Here is a 24,076-nt window from a genome sequence, read left to right as displayed (position 1 = left end):
AAAAGGTAAACATTTCTATTGTTAACATTATAAATACGTGGAAAGGAGTAAATGAGACAGTCTGAAGAATATATTTCATGAATTCCAGGTCAGTGTTTGGGATGGGGTGATGCATTTTTTACTCATATTTTGCAAGTTTTAACTCGCCAAAAGCATTATGAAGCTCATATATGCAACCAGCTGCAAAACTGACATAGCTGTGTCACCCCAGTAGTCAAGTCACTGTCTTGTAACCTGCACTAGGAGTATGAACAGGTCCTTGTGAGGCCAAGGCTTACGTATTCACCTAGAAAAACTGAAATGTTAATTTGAAAATGCCCTGAAACCTAGTATATGATCTGCAAATGCTCATATAAAAGCAGGCTGAATACTGTTTGACAATACTGAAAACAGATTGATTCCAATTTCTGACAGTTTCATCTTTATGCATGTAGTCATGTATCAAGGGGTTATCACTATGTGCCTAGGAAAGTTAAAGGATTATTTCAATGTAATATGGGAATGGCATATTTCCATTACTTTATGAGTGATGGGCTCTGACCTCTGGAACCTTCGCCGATCCTGGGAGTGAAGGGGATACAGCACTAGGTAAATATAGTCTCCCCTTCTAATCTTTCCCTGTACCGGGGCACTCATGGACTCTTGGATCTGCTGGAAAATGCGTCAACTCCACTTATTGATTGATAAAGGTCTGTTATATTAATAAAGAGATATTATTATTTGCCTGAATTGGTTGATCTCCAGCTTAATGACACATTGACTGGCTGTGCAGGTAAAAATGGTGCTATACAAGCACTGACACCCCCCTTTTCAGAATTGTTGGGGTTCCAGTAGTCAGATCCCCAATGATCATAAAATAATGGAATATTCTAGGAATATGACATAATATAACAAAATGAGAATACCTCTAAGTGGAATGTACGAGGGAGAGGTTGTCTGTATGGAAAATATACAGTGTGTTTTTACACACATATGGTTTCTATAGAATTTTTTCACTCTAATGTACATAAGGGGTATAGAAGGCGTGAATACTCCTGACCCCTCTATGAGATATGAAGTCCAGTATTGTAAATATTGGGGTCTGTCTTACAAATCTTGCATTGGGACGCTTGAACCACATATGACATCTCTGTGCCCCAATATCAAAAGAGAAAGGTTGATTTAAATATTATAAGCTTGACACAAGCGAAAAAAACATAACATAAAGAAATATACTACTATGACTACTAAAGAAGATTGCAATATGCAGCCCAGCTTTTGTGTTCTGCTCGGATCAGGTTGATAACTTAGAATAATCCAAATATGCTGATTTTCCCTAAAATGTTGTAGTATACACTGTGTAACATGCTTTAATTCTTTTAGTGGATTGATTGATGAAACAGTAAAGGGTAACACTGCAGATGCCCCATAGGTTTCTTTGGCAGTCAGATACTCCGCTTACTGTGTGGGGTAATCTATAAACCACAAATGAGCCAAGTTATGACACAGAATAATAATGTTCTACATAATGAATGTTATGATGACTTTTTTTGCAACAGATATTAGACATTAGGTATGAAATTCCCAGGGTAGATGCAGACCAAAGGCTTCTTTCTCTGACAGAAACAGTAATTTTAATGGGGAGGTTAACCATTACTGCAACACTGCCAAGTCCGGTATCTGAGTGCTTATGTGATTTCAAAGCAATCACTTAATGGCATAAAGGATGTTATATAAGGTTCAGCATCAAAATTCTACAGCTCAGAATGGGATCTTGTTAATAAAGGAAAGGTAGCAAAAAAGAGGAAAAAAAACACACTCAGATTTACTCATACAGAACTAAGCCTAGGGGGCCATGACAGGGATACAGGAAAAGCCACCTATTTATTAAGGAATAAGCTACAGATGACTATGGTCGCTTTCACATTAGTGTCAGAGACTCAGTTTGCAGCCACATTTGGTATTTCCATCAGTTGTGACAGGAAGAATAGCACATAGCAGAGCACGCATCACTATTCCTCCTGACAAAATGGTTGACACTATAAAGGAACCCCAAACAACCTACAGAAAGATCAGAGATCCCAGTCCAACATATACAGTATATCTCCTAAGCTGTAGGGTACTCCTGAATACACAATACATCCCTCACCGGTTCCCAAATATCGACACACTACATCTATATGCAAGATTTAGTAACTTTATTAATTGATATATTTTACACTGCCATAAGTTTTTCCTCCCTTCAGGCCTACTCTTTGACACCTTACCGTTTCCAGATAAAACTTGTAATGTAGTGGGCATAGAGATAGGACAGTTGAGTGAAGGGATATAGTAGGATATGTTCCTACCATGGCTAGAGAGAAGGGATATAGTAGGATGTACTTGTACCATGGCTACAGTCACGGGATATAGTATGATGTTTTCCTACCATAGCTAGAGTGAGGGGATATAGTAGGATGTGTTCCTACTATGGCTATAGTCAGGGGCTATAATAGGATGTGTTCCTACTATGGCTAGAGTGAGGGGATATAGTAGGATGTACTCGTACCATGGCTACAGTCAGGGGATATAAGAGATAAGATAAGATAATGCTTTAATAGTCCCACAGTGGGGAAATTTCAGCATGTTACAGCAGCATAGTAATACAGATACAGGATAATACACAGTAATATATTACAGACGTAGACACATATACTGAGAAGAGAAGATATACTAGGAGTCCATAGCAGCTAAGGAACGGAAGAGAAAGAAGTTAGACTTCATAATTATAATCATTAGTTTCCTGTATGGAGTGATCTTCGCTTGGACTGATGTAGATTATACAGCCTGGTCGCAGTTGGAATGAAGGACCTGCGATAGTGCTCCTTCTCACACTTGGGGTGAAGCAGACCGTCACTTACAGTGCTGCCAAGTCCCATCAAGGTCCCATACATGGGGTGGGATTTGTTCTCCCGCATGGAGGTCACCACGGACAGTGTCCTTCTGTCACCCACCACCTGTACTGGGTCCAGGGGGCTCCCCAGGACAGAGCTGGCCCTTCTGATCAGCCTGTCAAGTCTATTTCTGTCCCTGGTTGATATACTGCTCCCCCAGCAGGCCACACCGAAAAAGATGGCTGAAGCAACCACAGAGTTGAAGAAGGCCCTAAGAAGTCACCTCTGGACTCCAAAGGCCCTCAGACGCCTGAGCAGGTAGAGCCTGCTGTGGCCCTTTTTGTGCAGTGCCTCCAGGTGATCAGCCCAGTCTAGTTTATTGTTGAGGAGCACTTATAGGTCCTGACTATCTCAATACATGTCCCTTGCATCTCCACCGGGGTCGGAGCACTTCTCCGTATACTAAAGTCCTCCACCATCTCCTTGGTCTTTCCAGCATTAATCCTGAGGTGGTTCCGCTGGCACCATTCAGCAAAGTCCCGGGTTAAGTATTCCCTATCGTAACCATCAGTGATAAGGCCTACTATAGCAGAGTTATCGGAGTACTTCTGTAAGTAACAGCTGGATGAGTTGTGCCTAAAGTCAGCAGTGTACAGTGTGAAGAGAAATGGGGCAAGAACTGTACCTTGTGGTGCCCCCGTACTACAGATAATAGTGTCAGACACACAGTCCTGGGCTCTCACATAGTAGGATGTGGCAATCCTCTCCAAAATAAAAGATAGATACAGAAAATCATATTTTTCTGTATCTGTTTTACTTAGGAATAAATTCTAGGCGATACATTCCCTGGAATAGATTCTGTGGTCTCTGGCATAAAGGAATAGAGCAAAAGGGGGTATCACACATAAAAGTGACCACCAGCATGCTATATGGCACGGAAGTGAGGCTTTATATGAAGAACACTAATGGTTCTTCAATTGTCAAATCTCCAAGAGATTAAATTTCTTCTAGCCAAATTCATATACTTTAGACTGCTGGACTGACACATGACACTTGATAGGCATATATCAAACTACAGACCATGAGCAACTTATTTGCACACATTTACTGTACGCTACTTAAACTAAAATGGTGTAGGTAAACCAAAGTTAGCCCTAGCAGTGTATTTTATTACTTTTATCTTAGATATAATATATGAACATGGGAATAAATATCTCGGGACATGTTATTTGAGGAAAGGTATGACAGCGGAAAAGTATAAAGAGCAGAACACCAAATTCCAGAGACAGAAAGAGACAAAACTCTACATTTTTTAGCAATTGTATCAGCATTAAAGATATATTTCTATTATTAGTCTATGTCATGTGCTGTGTGAATTTTATGCACAGGATAGTGATAATTCTAATCCACTGAGGTCGTACAAGATAAGTACAGAAAATATAGCCTTTTATACTGTGTTGATCTGAAAGAACATTTCCTATTCCAAAACTGAAATGTATATTAAATAACTATGTAAGCACAGTGAAGTTAAGAATCAGACCTTCCATTGAATTAGCGTACCTGCTTGGGGTATAGGGACTTTGCCGTAAGCAGTCTAGAGTGACTGTCGTGTGTTTTTCTCCATTCTCCATCAGTCTTTGAACTTTCCACTGTTCAGAGTCATCCACTCTCACAGCAATCACTTTGGCGCCAAGAGCAGCTTTGACCCTGTAGAAGAGAGAATATAGGGAAAATGATTTCGCCGAGCATCTCCAATGACAGCTAGCAATGCATCAAAGACCTAACAATGCACAAAGACCTCAGCAGGATGACACCTTCTCTGGATCATTGTTAATGACTGATTCACAACTCAAGATGTGATTACTAACCATGCAAAAGAAGACTGCTGAAAGAGTAGAACAGACATATATAGCTGTCTGAATTAATATGCACAGCAGAAGTGAATGACTGAAGAGGCAAACAAGTCTGATCAATGTAGGAACAGTGCAAAAATTTTAGGCAAAGTAAGAATGTCTTCAGATCTTAAGGGTAGCACATTAAAGGGATTGTACCACCTCCCCAAGCATATTCAACTGCAACCCTTCATGCTATAGAGTACATTACAGTTATAAATATCAAAGCTTTGTTGTGTATGTAGATTTGGAGAAAAAACAGCTTTCAATGAGTCATTCGGTGCACTGCGGACAGCCTTCAGCCCTGGGAGCACTGCTCTTGTTGTTGATGAGTGATGTCATAGTAGTAGGATATGAGTAGCGGAATCAGTGCTTCAGGAAGCTGAAGGCTCGCCCGCCCCCAGTGCACCAACTGTCTCGTTTTAATAAATTGCTTTTCTCAATTTGTCACAAAATCGTGTTGTATTTAGAAAAGCTGCTTAACTTGTAACAAACACACTGCAATCCACTATTACCCTAATATTGGCGTGCCAGGCATTGACGCATGTCTCATAGTATGAAAACCACAGATACTGTCCTCGAATGTAAGCTCTTGCGAGCAGGGCCCTTTGTCACATTGTAGTGTCTCATATTGTCCACGTGGCCTCTGATTTGTAAAGTGCTGCAGAATATGTTGGCGTTATATAAATAAGGTTATTATTAAATGATATATTATTAGATATTTCTATCATATAGCGTAAATCCCAGATCTCCACAGTGTGCGCCAGCCCCCGATGTTTACCTGCTATTGTGTGCCCACTTACCCCAGAAAATAATCTCCCTGCAACTTAATCCCATATAAAAAAGGAACATTTATTTCTAGAAGATCTAAAGCAAAAAGTTACAGAAAAAATACTGTGTGGGTGTGAATGTGTATTTACAAAAAAAATACAGTCGAAAACTTAAGTAAAATTCATAATAGTGTGATTTACCAAGCATATATCAAATTCCAGTTAGAGTATTTTGGATAATACGGGATAACAGTGGTTTATGTTTAAGCAGAGCACATCCACAGCAGTAAGTAATAATAGTAGTCAATTTACTTCATAGGCATAAATCTGGAGTGATTTGTATCCAACTACGAAAATTTGCCAGCAAAAGTTTAGTATTAAGTAAATGGAAAATGCTTTCTTGCAGCTGTTTTATGTAATATTGCACACAAGTTACTGTATATCTCCCAACCACAGCAGCAAGCTTATTTGCATTCAGTCAAAGAAAAGAAGGAATGACTAGAGATTGGTGGAAACACTGGGACGCTGCTGCTGAATAGCTTGCATCAATATGATTCCCAATTCTCTGTTTGGCAGGATTTACACTATAGTAATGGACTGGAGAGCTGTTTTATAACACCACTCGTATGAGGAGGTCTTATTTTGGTGGAAAAATTATCATTTTTGGTCAAAGTATATTCATTTATTAGGTGTATGACTAGAAGCACCAATTCAGATTTTTCTGACAGGTTACATTTACATTACCCATGCATAGTTGTACGCTTTTATCTTCTTTAACATGCAAGTGATTCAGAATGAATACAAATAAATACAAATACCATTTGTATCCAATACAACCCAATACGCTTAAAAAGCGGTTACCAATAGAAACCCGCAAACTCCATGGCTTTCATTATAATGGGGTCCAAAGAGTTTCCATCGGATTTCTGCCTGAAAAATGTCGAGAGAAAACAGGATTTTTCTCTTTACGTTTTTCAAGTGAATTCAGGGACGGAATCTCCGATGGGAAACAATAGCCTGCCTTAGAAATGATAGAGTACCATAATGGGGATGTCACATCAAGCCATAGAACTGTAGACATTTGTTGCTAATGCAAAGTAAACAAAAAAGAAAGCATACTGTACAGTTTACATACAGCTTGTAAACATGGACAGTTGGTGTTTTCCAGTATTTAACATGTAGTAGATTTATCCCTTAACTGAACAGCACAGCACTGCTCTTTTCAATGCCACCATATTTGGTACTATTCCTCATCCATAGCTTCTTGCACATTAGAAGGTAAGTGCCAAGGCACCCTTAGTATACTCACCTCCTAAGGCACCAATGACAACATCTAGCCCTATCTGTGTCCTGCTCCAGTTGAATAGCACGGCTTGATGGCATCATGGTACTTGTACCTTAAAGAAGACGTCAAATGGTGGTCCAAGAGATCTAGTCATGTGCCGAAGCACCTTATAGCACTGGCACCACAATTATATTCTACATCTTAAGAACACATATACAATTGAATTTAAACAAGGGCCATAAGCTTGGAGATGCCTTCTTTTTGTCTGGTTCCCTGTGCGACTGCATGGGTCACATATAGCTAAGGCTGGTCTTGTCAATGATAAGTTAAAGAAGTTTTTCAGGATTTATTTTTTATTTTTGCGCTACATAGTATAAATAATTCATTTTGGCTACTGAATAAAAAGTCTATGTGGAGACAAACTGCTAAGTTATATATCTCCATAGACTGGTTGTTCTACAATATTCAGAGTTGCCTACATTTGATAAATAGCATGAAGAAATGTGTTCTCAGAAAGTCATGAGCTATGTTTACATGCAGAAAAACATGATAAGGTTATGTTGGCTAATACTATATAATGTATGCATGTAGCCTAATAGGATAACAAGTGAATAATGCGTGTAATCAACATGTAATGACTGGTCCCTCAATTGCTTACTTCTCCGCATGCTCTTATATACCCCCCTCCTCCCGTACAGTTTGACGCGCCTCCACCTTTCCCCTTCCCCATCTCCTCCTTGCCACCCTCGTGCCTTGGCAGGAGACCGCTGAGTCTATTTAGCATATTTATAGGAATGCTTATGTTGACAGCTCACATTTCCATAATGCATTTAAATGAGGAGACTGTTTGGCGTTTCTTATCTTTCTCCAGTCACCCATGATCTGTCTTAAAATAGCAGTGCCACTTTCTCCGCAACTAAGTTAAGCTGCAGAGTTCAGTATAGTAACCTTTGCTAACGGGGCTGCCCTTTGTAAAGGTAGAAGAAATCCATGGCTGAGGAATTCTCTGGGGAAATACTACTAGCGGCATTTTTCCAAATCGCCTTTAGATGACTTACTTTCTTATTCCAGCTATTTGACCCCTGCAGCATTTTATTTCATGAAGTCTCCTATGGTTTGGTTAAACAATTAGGGCTTTTATTTTATGTCCACTCATAGGGTGACACGAGCGCTGGGTTTCATGCAAACATTGTTTCTCTATATGGCGGAGATGGCTTTTGTCTAAAACAAGTTTCTTTGTCCCTCTGTTGAGAAGGAAAAGCAGATCAAGTGAAGATTTACCTTGCTTTATATATTTAAAATTCAGCTCCATAGTCAGATATGGCTCGTCTGTTCCCAATGCAAAAATTAAGCTGCCATGAAATGAAATGCACTGTCTGTCGCTGACAGAAATCTGAACAGGCAGTGTTTCTAGAAACTGCCACAAATCTATGAAAACAAATTTCTAGACAAACCAACTAAATAAGTGTTTCTGGTTCAGAAATATATTAATACTTGCATGACATCACATCTAGCAGATTGTGTTTCATAAATTCCATATCAGAAACCCAGTGTATATTACAGTCACTGGTTAATTTTATAGCACATAGCCAGCAGACAGATTTATCAATGCTGTCATTCGGGAGGTTTGATGCTATCTAAAGTTGTCATTAGACTGATGTCTGTGAAAGATTTCTTAAAGTGAATGCGTCATCAGAAAATAATGTAATACTTAATTCAGGTTTCATTATAGACATATTATTTTACTATTGTGGTATTTTTTCATTTGTGCTTTTCTATTATTTATTATGTGACTATCCATGTTTAAAAAGAGTCTTGAAATACAGTATGTCACTGGAGTACACTTATTCCACTGCCATTTCCTCCTTTTTACCGCACACCTTTCAGCATTTTCTTTTAAGCAGGGTTGCTTAAAGCCCCTTCCTGCTTGGCGCTGTACTACTATGTGGCTCTTCCATATAATACTCTGCGCTGTAATAGTACAGTGCTGTCATAATGCCTGCATCAGGCAGCCTGTATTACACAGCCAGGACCCAGGACTATATCAAAAAAATACTCAGACTCTGGTGGCGTAACCCCTCAGATGCCGTGATCAATGACAATCACAGTTTCTGAGTAGTTAGGGGGGCAAAATCTTTCAGTGATCACAGGGTCTGAAAGAGTTGCCAGGGGCACCAGAGGACAAACAATGGCCACTTTGCTGCCATTATCTATTACAGTGGTTCCCAAATCTTCTAAAGGCAGGAGCCACTTTTTGATGAGAATTTTGACAGGGACCCCCCCCACCGTACTTATCCACAAAAGGAACTTTGGGGCCCCAAACCGGCAACATTTGTCAACCTTTTGTGGCTCCTACAGTGTATGTATAATCTTCCCCAGTGCTCACCACACAGAATAATGCCCCACACAAAATAAAATGCTCCACAGCATCTCCATACAGTATAATACTCCACATTGCCTCCACATCTTATAATGCTCCACAGTGCCTCAACACCTTATTATGATCCATAGTGGGCCTACACAGTATAATTCTCCATAGTGAACCCTAACAGGTTAATGAAACAATGAAACCTCAGAGTGTAATGCTTCATAGTGGCCCCTCTGCAGTAGCCCCACACAGTATAATCCTCCGCAGTGTCCCCACACAGTGTAATGCTCCACAGTGGTCTCCCACAGTGTGATGCCCCCCCAATATATAGAGGCCCAGGAAAGGTGAGGAAAAAATAACACTTATACTCACTTTTCCTCACCTCCTCTGTGAATTCTATTCACTGAAGTTTACATAAAGTGTGCCTCCATTATAGCCCCCCTTGAAAGTTTTACATTGACATGAAATTGTTGCATACAGTATGATAAATTACTCATATTACCAAAGGTTATAATACAAGTACAAGTTTTATCAAAAAGATTCACTTTTAGACATTTAAAGGGGTTTTTTGGGACTATGTATGACTAGAGATGGGCAAACCTCACAAGATTTGCTTTGCGAATATTAGTAGAGATGAGCGAGTACTATTCATAACGGCTGTTTCAATAGCACACACCCATAAGAATGAATGGAAGCAGCCAGCATGCAGACTTTGCTGGCGGCTGGCCGCTTATCCCCCTGCGTGCCGTCTGCGTCCTTTCATTCCTATGGGTGCGTGCTATTCAAAATGGGAGTTTCCAGTAGTACTCGGTCATCTCTAAATATTAGTGAGCTTGACTTGCCTTTTTTTTTTTTTTTGGTCCAAATCAGAAGTGCTTTTATTATAAGCTGGACCCTGAAGTATAATAACGGTGGTCCAGGGGAGGTGCAATACAATAAAATATACTGGTAATCACTTCACTCACATCTCCTGGGCTCCCTCATGGTGCTCATCATTCTATCCAGTCACTTTCTGGCCTCCTGCGTGATGTCACAGGCAATTGGTAAGACCTGTGATTTGGCCTCATTGGACAAGTGAGGCACGCCAATATCATGATGCTTTCACGCAAGTGTAAAGACATGACCAGGTGTGACAGGCCTCAATGGTTTCTCAAAACCCATGACAAGAACCAGGAGTCCGGAATGACAATGGAGGTACCAATTCACAAGGGACTAGCATTGTTTGATTCAGGTGACCCTAACCTATCTACAGTATCTGTGGGTTTGGGTTGATATGCTGGATTCTGGTAACAGACTCCATTTCACTATATATTTTATTGAATATATACAGACCCCACAGTTGTTGGACAGTGGTGATATATATAATTTCATTGGGGTTGTATTTTTACGGTAGTCCTGAAATAAGAGCCTCTGCTGTAAAAATATCCATGAAGTCTTAAATACTAGACACTATGAGCACCCAGAAGAGGAATACATAGTAAATATGCACGGTAAAAGCAAACCTAAACTGGAGTACATCTAAAGATACACGTTTTGGATGCCCACCTAGGATGGTAAATGCTTGTTTGTTTTCTGCCTGAAAAATGTGCATTTGTGTACTTGGGTTAATGAACACGCTCGGAGTTCTGCTATTAAATCTTTTCCTCTATTATATTGATTGAAAGAACAAAAGGGGGCAATTTAATGTGTAATAACACACCTGTCTTGTCATGTTGTATCTCATCACTGCTTCCATAATTTACCCCCAACCCCCTCAAATGTGGCAAAATGTCAGAAATAATTGTAAATTCTGCACATTAACTGTAGAAGCTTAAAGAGCTGAAAAGAAAATGACATAATATGAGCCATGGCAACCTTTCTTCCAATTATCAGTCATAATGATGCGCTTTTATCATTGTTGATAGTTAACCCTTTAGGTGCACTTAATGAACACCATCCTCAGCAATATATTAACCTGTTATCATGTAACACATGAATTTGATGGAGAAGCTCTGGATATTTTCCCTATCTATTCCTATCTTTATCATGGCTTCAGTATATGGATAAATAGCAGAAAGGCTAGCATTGTGTTCTTTGACAGTATCTTTAACAGGACAAATTACAGACTGTCTGACAAGGGTAGACATGCTGTGCTCTTGACTCTGAATGTTGCACCACACTGTTACAGCTTCTCGTCCAAACACATAATCTTCAAATGCGTTGTGTGCAAATGAGGGAGTCTGCTGATGCATCCAGAGACAGCAAAAAGTATAAAATGATAAGCACAGGTGAATGGAAATATGTGTATTGTATCTGATGCTGCTGCAATGGCTATACACAATGTGAACAGTAACATTGGATCGAATATCTCAATTTGTAGGATTAATGGAGTTGACATCCCCTGTTGATGAGCTTATAATGGGGCTCACTTCTGCTGCTACCCCCTAGTGATCAGATGTTATTGCTGAGGAAAGACATTGCTTACTGTCATTAACCATTGGAATAATAGGCATCCTTGCAATACCCTGATATACTAGATCTGGCTTTTTGTAGCTGCCTCCCACTCTATTTACTAGCGGGGTATTAAGCCGCCAGGAGACCATCTCTATTAACCCTATACTTAGTAGAATCAATGAAAGTCAGCTGAAGTATCAAAACTGAAGTAGTTTTCGATATTTGGGGTTTTGCCTAAACTGCAGGTAAACCAACTCCATTATCATGAGGCAGACTCCTTCAGACTCCCTAATGAATAATCTCTGCAAGTGTTTAGCTTGTTACAAAGAGCGTAAGTGAATTTGAGAGGCTGCTTAGCAACAGACCCTTGTGCCGGAGACGATCATACTGGATATCAGCGCTCTTGCGGAGAGGCAATCTTTCACCACAGAAATGCTGTTAGTGCAGATTATTGTGAACCACCAGCCATGTGTAAAATCACAAGTATCAGTGGCTATATTAGCTGCTAGGCCCAAATACTAAGTGGATGGGGACACCTAAACGCAGATATATTTTTTCCTTTTTATGTGTAATAACAAGGTGGTTTTGTTCAGTTAAAGGGGTATTCCCATCACTAGGATAATATTCAAACTTGTAGCCTGAGGCTCGGTTCACATCTGGGCCATTCCATTCTCCTTTCGTGCGAAAACCAAAATGACCCCATTACAGTTCTTGGGGTCCGCAGGTTTAATAAGGTAACCACTGTTTTATCCGGATTAGGTTTCCGTTCGGGGGGTCCCCAAGCAGACCATGTGCAGATGTGAACCAGGCCTAAGGTAGCTGAAGTGTTTTACCCATAAACTACTTTATCTATCTTGCTCTGTTTCCCAGATACTGCTCATTATGCCTCCTCTGGGTTTACAACTAGCTGCCTAGGTTATAGACCACCTCTCTGGTTGGGCTGTTGAATCAGTCCCTGCTTCTGTCCATCTATTTTATCCCCCTCTCTGTAAATTGCTTTCAGTTGAAGAACCCTGATAAGTCCTACAACCATCCCTTTAGCATTGTCGCTATTATCTTTGTATGTAAAACCAGAGATAACTGCAATTTAGAAACAAGCATGATCATCTTGCTGGACTGAGCTGAAAAAATGGAAGTGGAGGGGAGGGGAGACAGGAGGGCAGGTGAAACCCTGAACTGAGAAAATTCTTTTAAATCTCAAACAGTTTTAGGTGGCCCATCCCTCACTTTGCAGGGGAAGTATGTAGTGGTCTCTAGGAGAAGCGTACATCAAGCACTATTGTGAAGTGTATAATTTAATTCATAAGCGCATGCACAGAGATATGTCTCACTACACATATGCTGGGTAATGATACACATCATGCTCTTTACTAGTCTTGCCAGAAGTATACTGTAACCGGAACAGGCGCTCTGTGACTAACAAGTCATTTCCTTAATAAAACATACCCTTTAAAATGAACTAAGACGATTCACTGACTTTTTCGCTATCACCAATTTGCATAGTAGGTGCCTCATAATACAGTCTAGTTTTATTATGGTAGATCATTTGAACTGTATTACAGATTGTAACTTCTTAGAGAGTGCAGGTTCTGCAATCACTGTACATTAATAAAGGAATAAAATGGGCCCATCAAGTAGCCGAAGTTCACCTACTGAGGAAATATCGAGCAATAATGTTATGTGCCAACAGTACTTTTATAGACATCATGTCTATATAGCTTCTGAGATTTGCACAGCCCTGCCACCTGTAATGTAAAAATTTATTGGTGTCTTTAAAACATAAAAACATGCACTGGATCTGCCTTCAGTTAAAAGACATATCTAGCCTGGAATACCTCTAGAGATTTTGCTTTGATACTAGTATCATGCTGCTGAATTTGATGGTTTTCTGTCATCTGCCAGGGAATGACAAAAGGAAAATGTAGGAAAACAGATAAAAAGGATGTATGTATCTAAGAAAAGCATTTATCACATTGTCTTCTGAGTGGAAATACAATACATTTCTTTTACATTAAATATGGAGCTGAGTGTCTTTGGTTTTCAAAATGATCATTTTTCTAAAGCAGAGATATAGTATCTAAAGTTTTTTCAGGCTGCAAGGGAACAAAATAGAAGTGGTCAACTAAACAAGCAGTGAACATGTTCTTGTTCAGACAGCACAATTTACATGGATAATCATTTTCAACATAGTTTCTATAATTCAACATCACAAGTGAATATAAAATATATTGTATTATATCTCATCAGATAAAAATGCTTCTTTTCCCACTTACCTGGTGGAGGAGTTAGACCCCTGGACCACCTACATTCGCACAATGTGGCAAGTGAGATGCAGAACAGGGGTTGTGGTGCAGGAAAGGGCCTTGCGCCAAATGTGCTATAATATTAATCCTCTGTGTCGGGAATTTAGTGTAGATGGATTGATAAATCCCTCCCAATGTGCAAATTTATGCAAAACTTGTTGAAAAAATAGGTATGGTTTAAAAAAAAACCAAAAGTGTAAGGCCTCATGTACACCCCCATAATAGGGATCTATTTTATAAGGATCCATAACATGACATACTGTATATAGCCTACTATGAGCCCTTGCGACATGACCTATCTTCAGGCAGGCTTTTTTTTTTTTTTTACTCTGTTTTTACAAAATCACATCAAAAACCACAAATATTTTTTTAGATTTTTTTCAGCCTGCAAAAAATTCCATGTGAACATACCCTTATTGTGCTCCCAATGTGGATGATGGCTGACCTAGGGCCAAGAGACATTAGTGTAATACACAAGGGGGTCAGACAATAAAGCAGTCCGGTACAGGCCAATGTCTGGGTAGGCAAAATTCCTAAGTTGTTGAGTGCATGTAAAAGAACACACCAGGTAGTGGAGTGGGGTTTTTTTAGTCAGAAACGGGAAAGGGTCAGCAACAGCAGTCAGATGTTACAAACAGGGATCAAATATGCAGTATAACAATCCAGAAACACAGCACCTTAGAACAGGAACTAGCAAGCTAAGAACCTTTACTCGTTCACCAGGCAGGGGCTATTTGGAATTGGTTAGGGACACTTTATTGGTGTTTGCGCTGGCCCTTTAAGAAACAGGAAGGGGTGGCTTGCATACTCTACAGGTACCATGCACACAGATAAGAATACATGAGGAGTATATGGAGGAGAAGGACAGTGGCACAAGTGGATATAAGTAAGCAGGTAGCTGTAACTACTAGAAGGAAAGGGACACCGGTGGCCACAAACGGTCATTGTTACACAACCAGCCGATCACCAGCAATCCATCATTTAGGGGTTGTCTTTGTAAAACAATGATCATGTGTTTTACATATAGTTGTCCTCATCACATTTTTTCATGTTATTGAAAGATATTGAGAAAAAAAAGCATTTTAAGCACTAGGGATAGGGCATTTAATGGAAAGGTGTCACATAAGGAAGGGAAAGGGAAAGAAATAGAGATAAGCAGGCATCACTGTGATATCAAATTGTACATCCCCACATCCCAAAATGCCCAGTCTACAAGCATATAAAAATATTTTTCATGAACACCAAAATTATTTTATTAAAAAGTACATCTAGACCCACAAAATAAACCTTATGTTTTACCCCTGTGGGGAATCGCTCAGGTAGATGCTTGTAGCAGTGCAGGAAACAGGGACACAGACACTGGACTGCACACAGGTTCAGGCTTTATTCACATGTCCCCTGACGAAGTCCACCCGAGTGCGGGCGAAACGCGCATCGGGCGTTCCATATACTGCATAGGCACGTGTGGGAGATTATAGTTATATGTGCTCTATTTGTTTGTGGTGACAATACTCCTTAATTGATTGTGCATGATGTATTACTATAGTGATTTCTTCACCATGAGATACTGGTAGACACTTAATTGTAATAGGAGTCTTGTCCTGTATATACTGATGTTATTAATCTTCTTAACCCCTTCCCGACATGCGCCGTAATAGTACGGCGCATGTCGGGTCTGTAACTATGGCGACCGCCCGGGAGCCGGGCGGCCGCCATAGCCGCCGGGTGTCTACTGCTTTAAGCAGTAGACAACCGGCTCTAATGCCTCCGATCGGTCCCCGGACCGATCGGAGGCATTAACCCCTCCGGCGCCTCCGGCTCCGGCATGGGCGCCGCCATTTTGGCCGGGATCGCCGGCTCCTGGAGCATGCTCCAGGGCTGACGTCCCGTTGCCATGACAACCGGGAGCCTTGTACAGGCTCCCAGGCTTGTCTGCAAATCCTCTCTTTTGCAGGCTGGTCTATGCAGTCTGCAAAAGAAAGGATGCTTTTTTGCAATGCATTGCAATGCATTAGCATTGTAATGCATTGCATTAGTGATCAGACCCCCTGGGGTTCAACACCCCTAGGGGGTCTAATAAATGCAAAAAAAAAATTAAAAAAAAGTTAAAAAAAATATAAAAAGAATTAAAAGTTCAAATCACCCCCCCTTTCCCTAGAACACATATAAAAGTAGTTAAAAACTGTGAAACATATACATGTTAGGTATCCCCGCGTCCGAAATCGCCCGCTCTACAAATCTATAAAAATATTTTTCCTGTTCGGTAAACGCCGTAGCGGGAAGAATAGTCGAAAGTGCCAAACCGCCGTTTTTTTCACTGTTTTGATTCTGATAAAAATTTGAAAAAAAAGTGATCAAAGCAATAACATTTCCTGAAAATGGTAGAACTAAAAAGTACACCCGGCCCTGCAAAAAAAAGATGCCCTATGCATCCCCGTACACTTACGTATAAAAAAGTTATGGCTGTCGGAATATGGCGACTTTTAGAAAAAAAAATTTTTTAACACAGTTTTGGAATTTTTTTAGGGGTCAAAATGTAAATAAAATCATATAAATTTGGTATCCCTGGAACCGTACCGAAACACAGAATATAGCGGACATGTCATTTTGGCTGCACAGTGAACACCGTAAAACCAAAGCCCGTAAGAAAGTCGCAGAAATGCATTTTTTCTTCAAATCCACCCCATTCAGATTTTTTTTCCTGCTTCCCAGTACATTATATAGAATAATTAATGGTAGCATCATGAAGAAAAATTTGTCCCGCAAAAATTAAGACCTCATATGGCTCTGGGAGCGGAGAAATAAAAAAGTTATGGGGTTTAGAAGGAGGGGAGTCAAAAACGAATAACGAAAATCAAAAAATGCCATCGGCGGGAAGGGGTTAAAATCCCCCACCTTTCTATGCATTATTCTGGTATTCTGGTACATCTGATTATTTATATCCCCATTGTATTATTGTAAGTATGTTTTTTCTGATTTGTGTGTCACTTTTTAGTAAATATTATTATTATTATTATTATTATTATTATATTTTATTACTTTATATGTGTGGTTAGTTTTCTCTTTTGGGCTCTTTATTCACATGTATCGCATACACTGCTTTTGCAAAGCCACAGGATAAACAAAAACAAACTCCTTCTTGGCTGAGAGACTAACTTAAACATAAGGAAACTTTTCCCTGAGTATACAGGAGACTGGTTACCAGTCTCCCACCTTGGCAACAACAACAGGTGGCACAGTACCTGCTTTGGAGGTCCAGTCTGGACAGGTCAGCTCTGTCTGTGTGGTGCCACCCTGCTAGTCTTCACAGACAGACTGTTATTAGGGCCTGATTAGTCAGCTGTCCTCCCTGGTGTGAATCTTTACCATACACCCTTTAGGTGCCTGGCTGAAATGTACCTGTCTTCCCAGACCACACCCTTCACTCTCTCACACCCCATACATGCAAATATAAAAAAGTTATGGGTGTCAGAATATGGCAACTTCAAGAATTTTTTTTTCAAAGATTTGGGTTTATTTAAGGGATTAAAAGATAAAAGACCATATAAATTTGGTATCTCCAGAATTGTACCGACCCATAGAATACAGGTGACACTGGGTTCACACCAGCATACAGGCCTGCATATCAGGATTCCATCTTCTGCCGGCAGAAGACGGAAACCTGTCAGACAGTGGCCGGTCATGAACACCGGTGAGCGTTTTATGCTCTCCGCGGCAAAAACGTTTTTTTTTTAAACCAGACACACAGTCCTGCATGTCCGACTCTGTGTCCAGTTAAAAAACAACGGTTTCGCCGCAGAGAGCATAAAACGCTCACAGGCACTCACGGCCGGACACTTTTCAAATACATTCAAATGAATGGGTTTGAAACATGACTGTAGGTTTCCGTCTCCTGCCCAGTTTTGAGCAGGAAATGGATACCTGCAGAACGTAGACCCCGGGCGCAGATGTGAACGAGCCCTGACTTATCATTTTGGCTGCAGAGTGTATGCCGTAAAAACAAAGCCTATATTTTTTCCAGGTTCTCAATACGTCATACTTTTACAAAGTACAATTAGTCCTACAAACATTGGGCCCTCGTATGGCTCTGTGAGTGGAAAAATAACAAAATTGTGGGGTTTAGAAGACGGAATCATAAACGAAGTCGAAAAATGACTGCAGCAGGAAGGGGTTAAAATTGGATGGGAGAGTTGTAAGCAGTACTGAGACTTTTCCATACTGTACAAGACTTTTTATGATGCCTCTTACCTACTTGGGAATCAAACATTCCCAGGCACCAACCAGAATCTAGACTAATACTGTTATTCATATTCTATTAACTTTCTTTGTGAATATAACTTACAAACATGTCATAAAACAATTTCGGCATTTTCCATCTACGTTATGAAGTGCCTTCTTGTATGAATAATTTTCACACTTTAGCTCCAGATCTGCAATCCCTGTTAACAAAGTGTGCACCTCAGGCTCCCGCTTTTATGCGTTAAACATTTTAATTAATGATGGGGTTGATATTTGTTGTGTAATGTTATATTTTATCTTCTCCCAGTTTGTGACACAAAGCTGTAACGTTGCCTAGGACAAACAATGGTTGCAAATAACAGAAACACATTTTTGATGCCAAGATGGGAAAAAACACCCATGGTGCTATTCATAATGTCCTCTGTTCTTAATGTGCCTTTGAGAAATTAGCTGCTGGAAATGAAATGACCTGTTAACCCGTTCAGTTCTATCCAGCTTTGCACTGCGGGTTATATCCCAATAGGATGCGCCTCGTTTTGGTTAGGAAGAGGTTAAAACTAATCAACTGCAGCCAATGCCAACAATTAAATAGAGTAAATTAATGTTGCCGGTTAATACTACTGCCACCCACCTCTCTGCTTTCTAAATGCTAATTATTTGCCCGTGCAATGCCTTGATAACTGGCACTAAGCTTTGGTGGCTCCTAATTACACATTTACACTGTCCTTTCTATGTCAAACAAAGATTACACATTTCACAAAGTGTTATTGAAGTAGCTTTTAATTGCAGATCCAGAACAGGGAATGGCAGGCACAACACAATGCCGGTGCTGAAAATAAAATAAAATAATAAGTGGGAAGTAAAGCTGATCCGCTTACAACAGGAATAAAATAACGGCAAGGGTTCTTTTTAGTTTAGCACCAGTCACCTCCTGTAGCAAACATCAATCAGAACGCATTTGTTAACTACAGTGCATGTGTCATAGTAAAGTGACTGAACTAAAGATTATACAATAATCCATCAATTCTGAATATGATATTAGAAAGTCTAGAGAGCTCAACACAAACAGGAAGAATCTTACAAGTGATAAGTCGCATTATAGTCAAAATTCATAATGCCAAATTTAATATACCACACAGAAAAAAACACAATCTAATCTGTGTGGTTTCTATCAGCTATACTACTACATTTGTGTAAGGGGAAAGCCACATGGAGTTCCAAATGTGGTCATAGCCGCATTCAGGGCTGTGGTGGCCACTTAAGTAAAAGAACAATTAATTACATGTTGATACTTATTACTGTCAGTAATAAGAAATGACATTTAATTAATTGGATCTAACACATATCTAGTGTTCTGTGCCTAATACACTGTCTACCAATAAGTATTTGGACACCCATGCAAATGAAGATATCTGCAGTTGTGATGTACATCACTCCTTCCGCTGTTAAATAGGAAACAGTATTGGCATTAGTCACATGCAAGATGCCACGAAGTGCAGAGTTGTCTGATTTTGAGAAAGGGTAATTGTGGTGTACCACAGAAACGGTCGATCCTTAAGGAACATAGCAAGCAAACTGAATTACCCAAAATTGACAGTGGCCTATGTGATTATGAAGTGGAAGGTGAAGGTGATTGTCAGAATTTGCCCCGAGTCAGCAGACCCCCGAAACTGGGAGATAGAGACCGACAAGTGTTGGCCAGAGAAACCGCATCCAAGCAATGGCTCACATACACCAGGAGTATCACCAGGTATCCGGGAGCATTGTGTCGATCAATACCGTCCGTAAGGAAGCCCATCTGCTGGGTTCTACTAACTATTGAATATGAATAAATGTTGTTTTTCTATTCTACCACAGGTGTCCAAATACTTATTGGTAGACAGTGATGTGGGCCATTTTGATAAATTTACTATGGTTAGGCTCCATGCACACAAACATGTTTAGTCAGTTTGCTCGCCATGTTAGCTTCTTAGTAGTGTTCGTCGAATACCTCGCTCCCATAGGAATGCGTGTAAGCGGCCAGCAAATATTCACTGCGCTTAACCGCTTGGTCTTCAGCTGCTTACATGCATTCCTATGGGAGTGAGGTATTCAAGGAATACTATTTGCTCAACACTACTTCTTAGTAAAATAGGTAGGGCCTAAATCAACCAAAATGCCAGTTTGCTCGCCGTGTTAGTTTCTTAGTAAAATAGGTAGGGCCTAATTCAACCAAAATGCCTTAAAATACCCCCAAAACATGAACCAGAAGTAAGCTATTAAATTCTATCTCAAAGTAAACCAAATAAAAGGTGCTATACACTTAAGACTAGATAGTCTGAAGATATGCTAGATTTGTCATCTGCATCAGCCACTGTGGTAAATCTGGTGCATTTTCAGATTTCCAGTCAATCTACGTTTGACCTGAATATTAGTAAATCTAAGCCATTGCTGTCCGCTTATAGGAAATTGATATATTAGCTTTAAATGGGTGCTTTTTTATGACCTACAGTTAGGAGAGGCCATCCACATCTGATCAATGGTAGAGTCAGCACTTGGCCCCCACACCAATCAGCTGTTTGAGGACTGCTGCTAGGCCTGGTACTGCTACAATGCATAGACTTGGAAGAAGACCATACTTTGTATAGTGGCTGAGCCATGCTATTACAGCATAGGTAAACTTTCAAACAACTTTTGATTTTTTTTGTCAGTATGTGTCTCTTTAAGACATTTTATAATATACTTTATTAACATGTTTTGGATCCTTTCTGTGAAATCCTACATTTACCGTACATATTCTTTTCCTTGCATCTGTATTGAGAGCTGGCCCCTGCTTCTTATTGTGTACAATGTACAGACTTGTATGGAAGGTAATGTAGAAAAAATTAGGGTTGGGAGGATCAAATGAAGCAGTTATAGCTTGGGCATTATAAAATTCTGTAAGGTTGCTGAAACTATTTCCAGAGATATTACAAACTGCATTTCTACTTAACTTATTACTTATTATTGGTTTAAAACATAGTCTGGATTGCAATATTTATATGTAGCTACATGTAACTATCTCAATCCCCAGTGTATTTTCAACCAGTGATATCTCTGGAAATAATAGAGGTAGAACTGCAGCCTACAGGTTTCTAAGTTGTATAATGCCCAAGATAAAAAAAAAAAAACTGTCTACACTGTATACGGTGATAAGCAGGGCACAGTTTTCAATGGAGAAGCAAGACACAGAATAAAGATGTTTGTGTGTCCTACATGAAATGGGGAAATTAACAGGAATGGTAAGTTAACTCACAATACAAATAGATGTAGTGTGATGTAGTTGTGATACAAGGATACAGTTCTGGGACGTCCTTCAACATTAGTTGAGGGGGCTAGTATAGCCCTGGAAGAGAAGAGATGGTACAGGTCATAGACCTGTAGTGCTTGAATCCCCAAGTTGCACAAGCCACATCTAAATTTTATGCCTCAAAAAAATATTATACTGGGGTGCGCTACCACTGGAGGCAGTATTTATGAGGGGCACTACTAGTGGAGACATTACAGAGCATCATTAATGAAGGCTCTATGATATCACTATTTATGGGGGTATTCTAATGACACTTATAGGCATTTGATGGCACTGTTAAATGGGCATTATAATGGCATTATTAAAAGGGAGAATTTTGATGGCACTTTTAATTGGGGTGCCATGGTGGAACAATTAATGGAGCATTATAATGGTATTATTATTGGTGAAGCATTATGTTGGTATTTGGCACTATTAGGCTAAGTTCACATGGGGGGAGGTGCCACGTCACTCTCAGGTCAAAACCCACCTGCCACGACTGTCGCGGCTTCCCCTCAAATGAATGGGCCGACTCTGGAGGTTGCTGCCTCCAGGCAGACACCGCAGCCCGGTTCTTTTTTTCCACTAGTGGCAACATGCGGCTACCGGAAATAAGAACACTTGCAGTCTCCATAGACCACCATTGTGAGGGGGCGGATTATGATATGAATTACGTGCCATAATCCACTCCCTCTGTGCCCGTGTGAACAGGCCCTTAATGGAGACTCTGCTGTCATAAGTTGAGAAAGGGTGAACAGCTGTAATACGCTTGCATGCTTCATGAATATAGTCTGTGAACTACTGGGTCAGTGTCTTGCACAGTTATGCATATCTTGATTATTATAATTGCATACAGAAGATATTCAGAGCCGTTAGAACTATTCAAGTAAGTCTCCAACTAAGGTTACTTACCCATGTGCTGTGTAAAGAATAATATGGTGATGGCACTGACAACCTTCTCTCCCAGCCACGGGAAAGAGCTGGCCATGGTTCAAGCATGATTCATAAAACAGAGGTTGGTATATTGACTTGTAAGTCACTAGAGGTTCTAATATTTGTACACCCTGCCCCAAAGCATCTTTACACTGATAAAATCTAGGCTTTAAAGGGAGAAATCAAATCCAACAAATTTTTAGTTCTGCAGTGATACGCAAGATTGCTTTAAGTAGCCTTAGGTGACCCTGAAATGTATGTACCTATCCACAACTATTCTTCTATATTTGTACAGCTCTAACTGACAGTAAACCTAGACACATCATGCATTCTCAGAACGGCAAACTTGCTTCAAAATTGTTTTGAACTGTTTTCACCCAAAAGGCTTGTTTCTTACATGAATCACACAGATTAACACCGGAGTCAGCTAGATCATCTGTCTTAATCAAAAACAAAATGTACTAAGAACACTTCCCTATGTTTTATTGAAAAAGTTCTTTCGTCAAGGTGACTTGAGAGGTGCTGTTCTATACCAATCAGATCTGTAGTGAAAGCTAGAAGACTTTTATCTTGAATGATACTACATAGTTCTTCTCTCTCCAGAGACACATAGTAATATTCCAGGGACAATCACTGATCCCTCATTTATTTATGAGAAGTCTTTCTTTACCGACTAGGAAGAAGGAAAGTCTACAGACATACTACAGCTGATGAAAAGAAGTCTACAGTCATGGCCAAAAGTTTTGAGAATGATACAAATATTAATTTTTACAAAGTCTACTGCTTCAGTTTTCCTAATGGCAATTTGCATATACTCCAGAATGTTATAAAGAGTGATCAGCTTAACAGCAATTACTTGCAAAGTCAATATTTGCCTAGAAAATGAACTTTATCCCCCAAAACACATTTCAACATCATTGCAGCCCTGCCTTAAAAGGACCAGCTAACATCGTTTCAGTGATTGCTCCATTAACACAGGTGTGGGTGTTGATGAGGACAGGGCTGGAGATCAATCTGTCATGATTAAGTAAGAATGACACCACTGGACACTTTAAAAGGAGGCTGGTGCTTGGAATCATTGTTTCTCTTCGGTTAACCATGGTTATCTCTAAAGAAACACGTGCAGTCATCATTGCACTGCACAAAAATGAGCTAACAGGGAAGAGTATCCCAGCTAGAAAGATTGCACCTCAGTCAACAATCTATCGCATCATCAAGAACTTCAAGGAGAGAGGTTCCATTGTTGGCAAAAAGGCTCCAGGGCGCCCAAGAAAGACCAGCAAGTGCCAGGACCGTCTCTTAAAAGTGTTTCAGCTGCGGGATTGGGCTACCAGCAGTGCAGAGCTTGCTCAGGAATGGCAGCAGGCAGGTATGAGTGCATCTGCACGCACTGTGAGGCAGAGACTCTTGGAGCAAGGCTTGGTCTCAAGGAGGGCAGCAAAGAAGCCACTTCTCTCCAGAAAAAACATCAGGGACAGACTGATATTCTGCAAAAGGTACAGGGAGTGGACTGCTGAGGACTGGGGTAAAGTCATTTTCTCTGATGAATCCCCTTTTCGATTGTTTGAGACATCTGGAAAACAGCTTATTCGGAGAAGACGAGGTGAGCGCTACCACCAGTCTTGTCTCATGCCAACTGTAAAGCATCCTGAAACCATTCATGTGTGGGGTTGCTTCTCAGCCAAGGGAATCGG

At 40.2% G+C, this 24,076-nt stretch overlaps 1 protein-coding gene across 1 annotated transcript in view; it reads right to left on the bottom strand.

The window, feature by feature from the left end:
* TMEM132B (transmembrane protein 132B) overlaps nt 1-24,076 on the bottom strand; it is a 428,290-nt gene that overhangs the window by 251,603 nt on the left and 152,611 nt on the right. Inside the window, exon 3 of the mRNA XM_075274826.1 lies at nt 4,413-4,559. Within this exon, the coding sequence (XP_075130927.1) occupies nt 4,413-4,559 (147 nt within the window). The remainder of the gene's footprint in view (nt 1-4,412; nt 4,560-24,076) is intronic.

This window comes from Leptodactylus fuscus, chromosome 1 (assembly GCF_031893055.1).
Source record: "Leptodactylus fuscus isolate aLepFus1 chromosome 1, aLepFus1.hap2, whole genome shotgun sequence".
Classification (NCBI taxonomy): domain Eukaryota; kingdom Metazoa; phylum Chordata; class Amphibia; order Anura; family Leptodactylidae; genus Leptodactylus; species Leptodactylus fuscus.
This window is presented reverse-complemented; position numbering and strand designations above follow the sequence as displayed.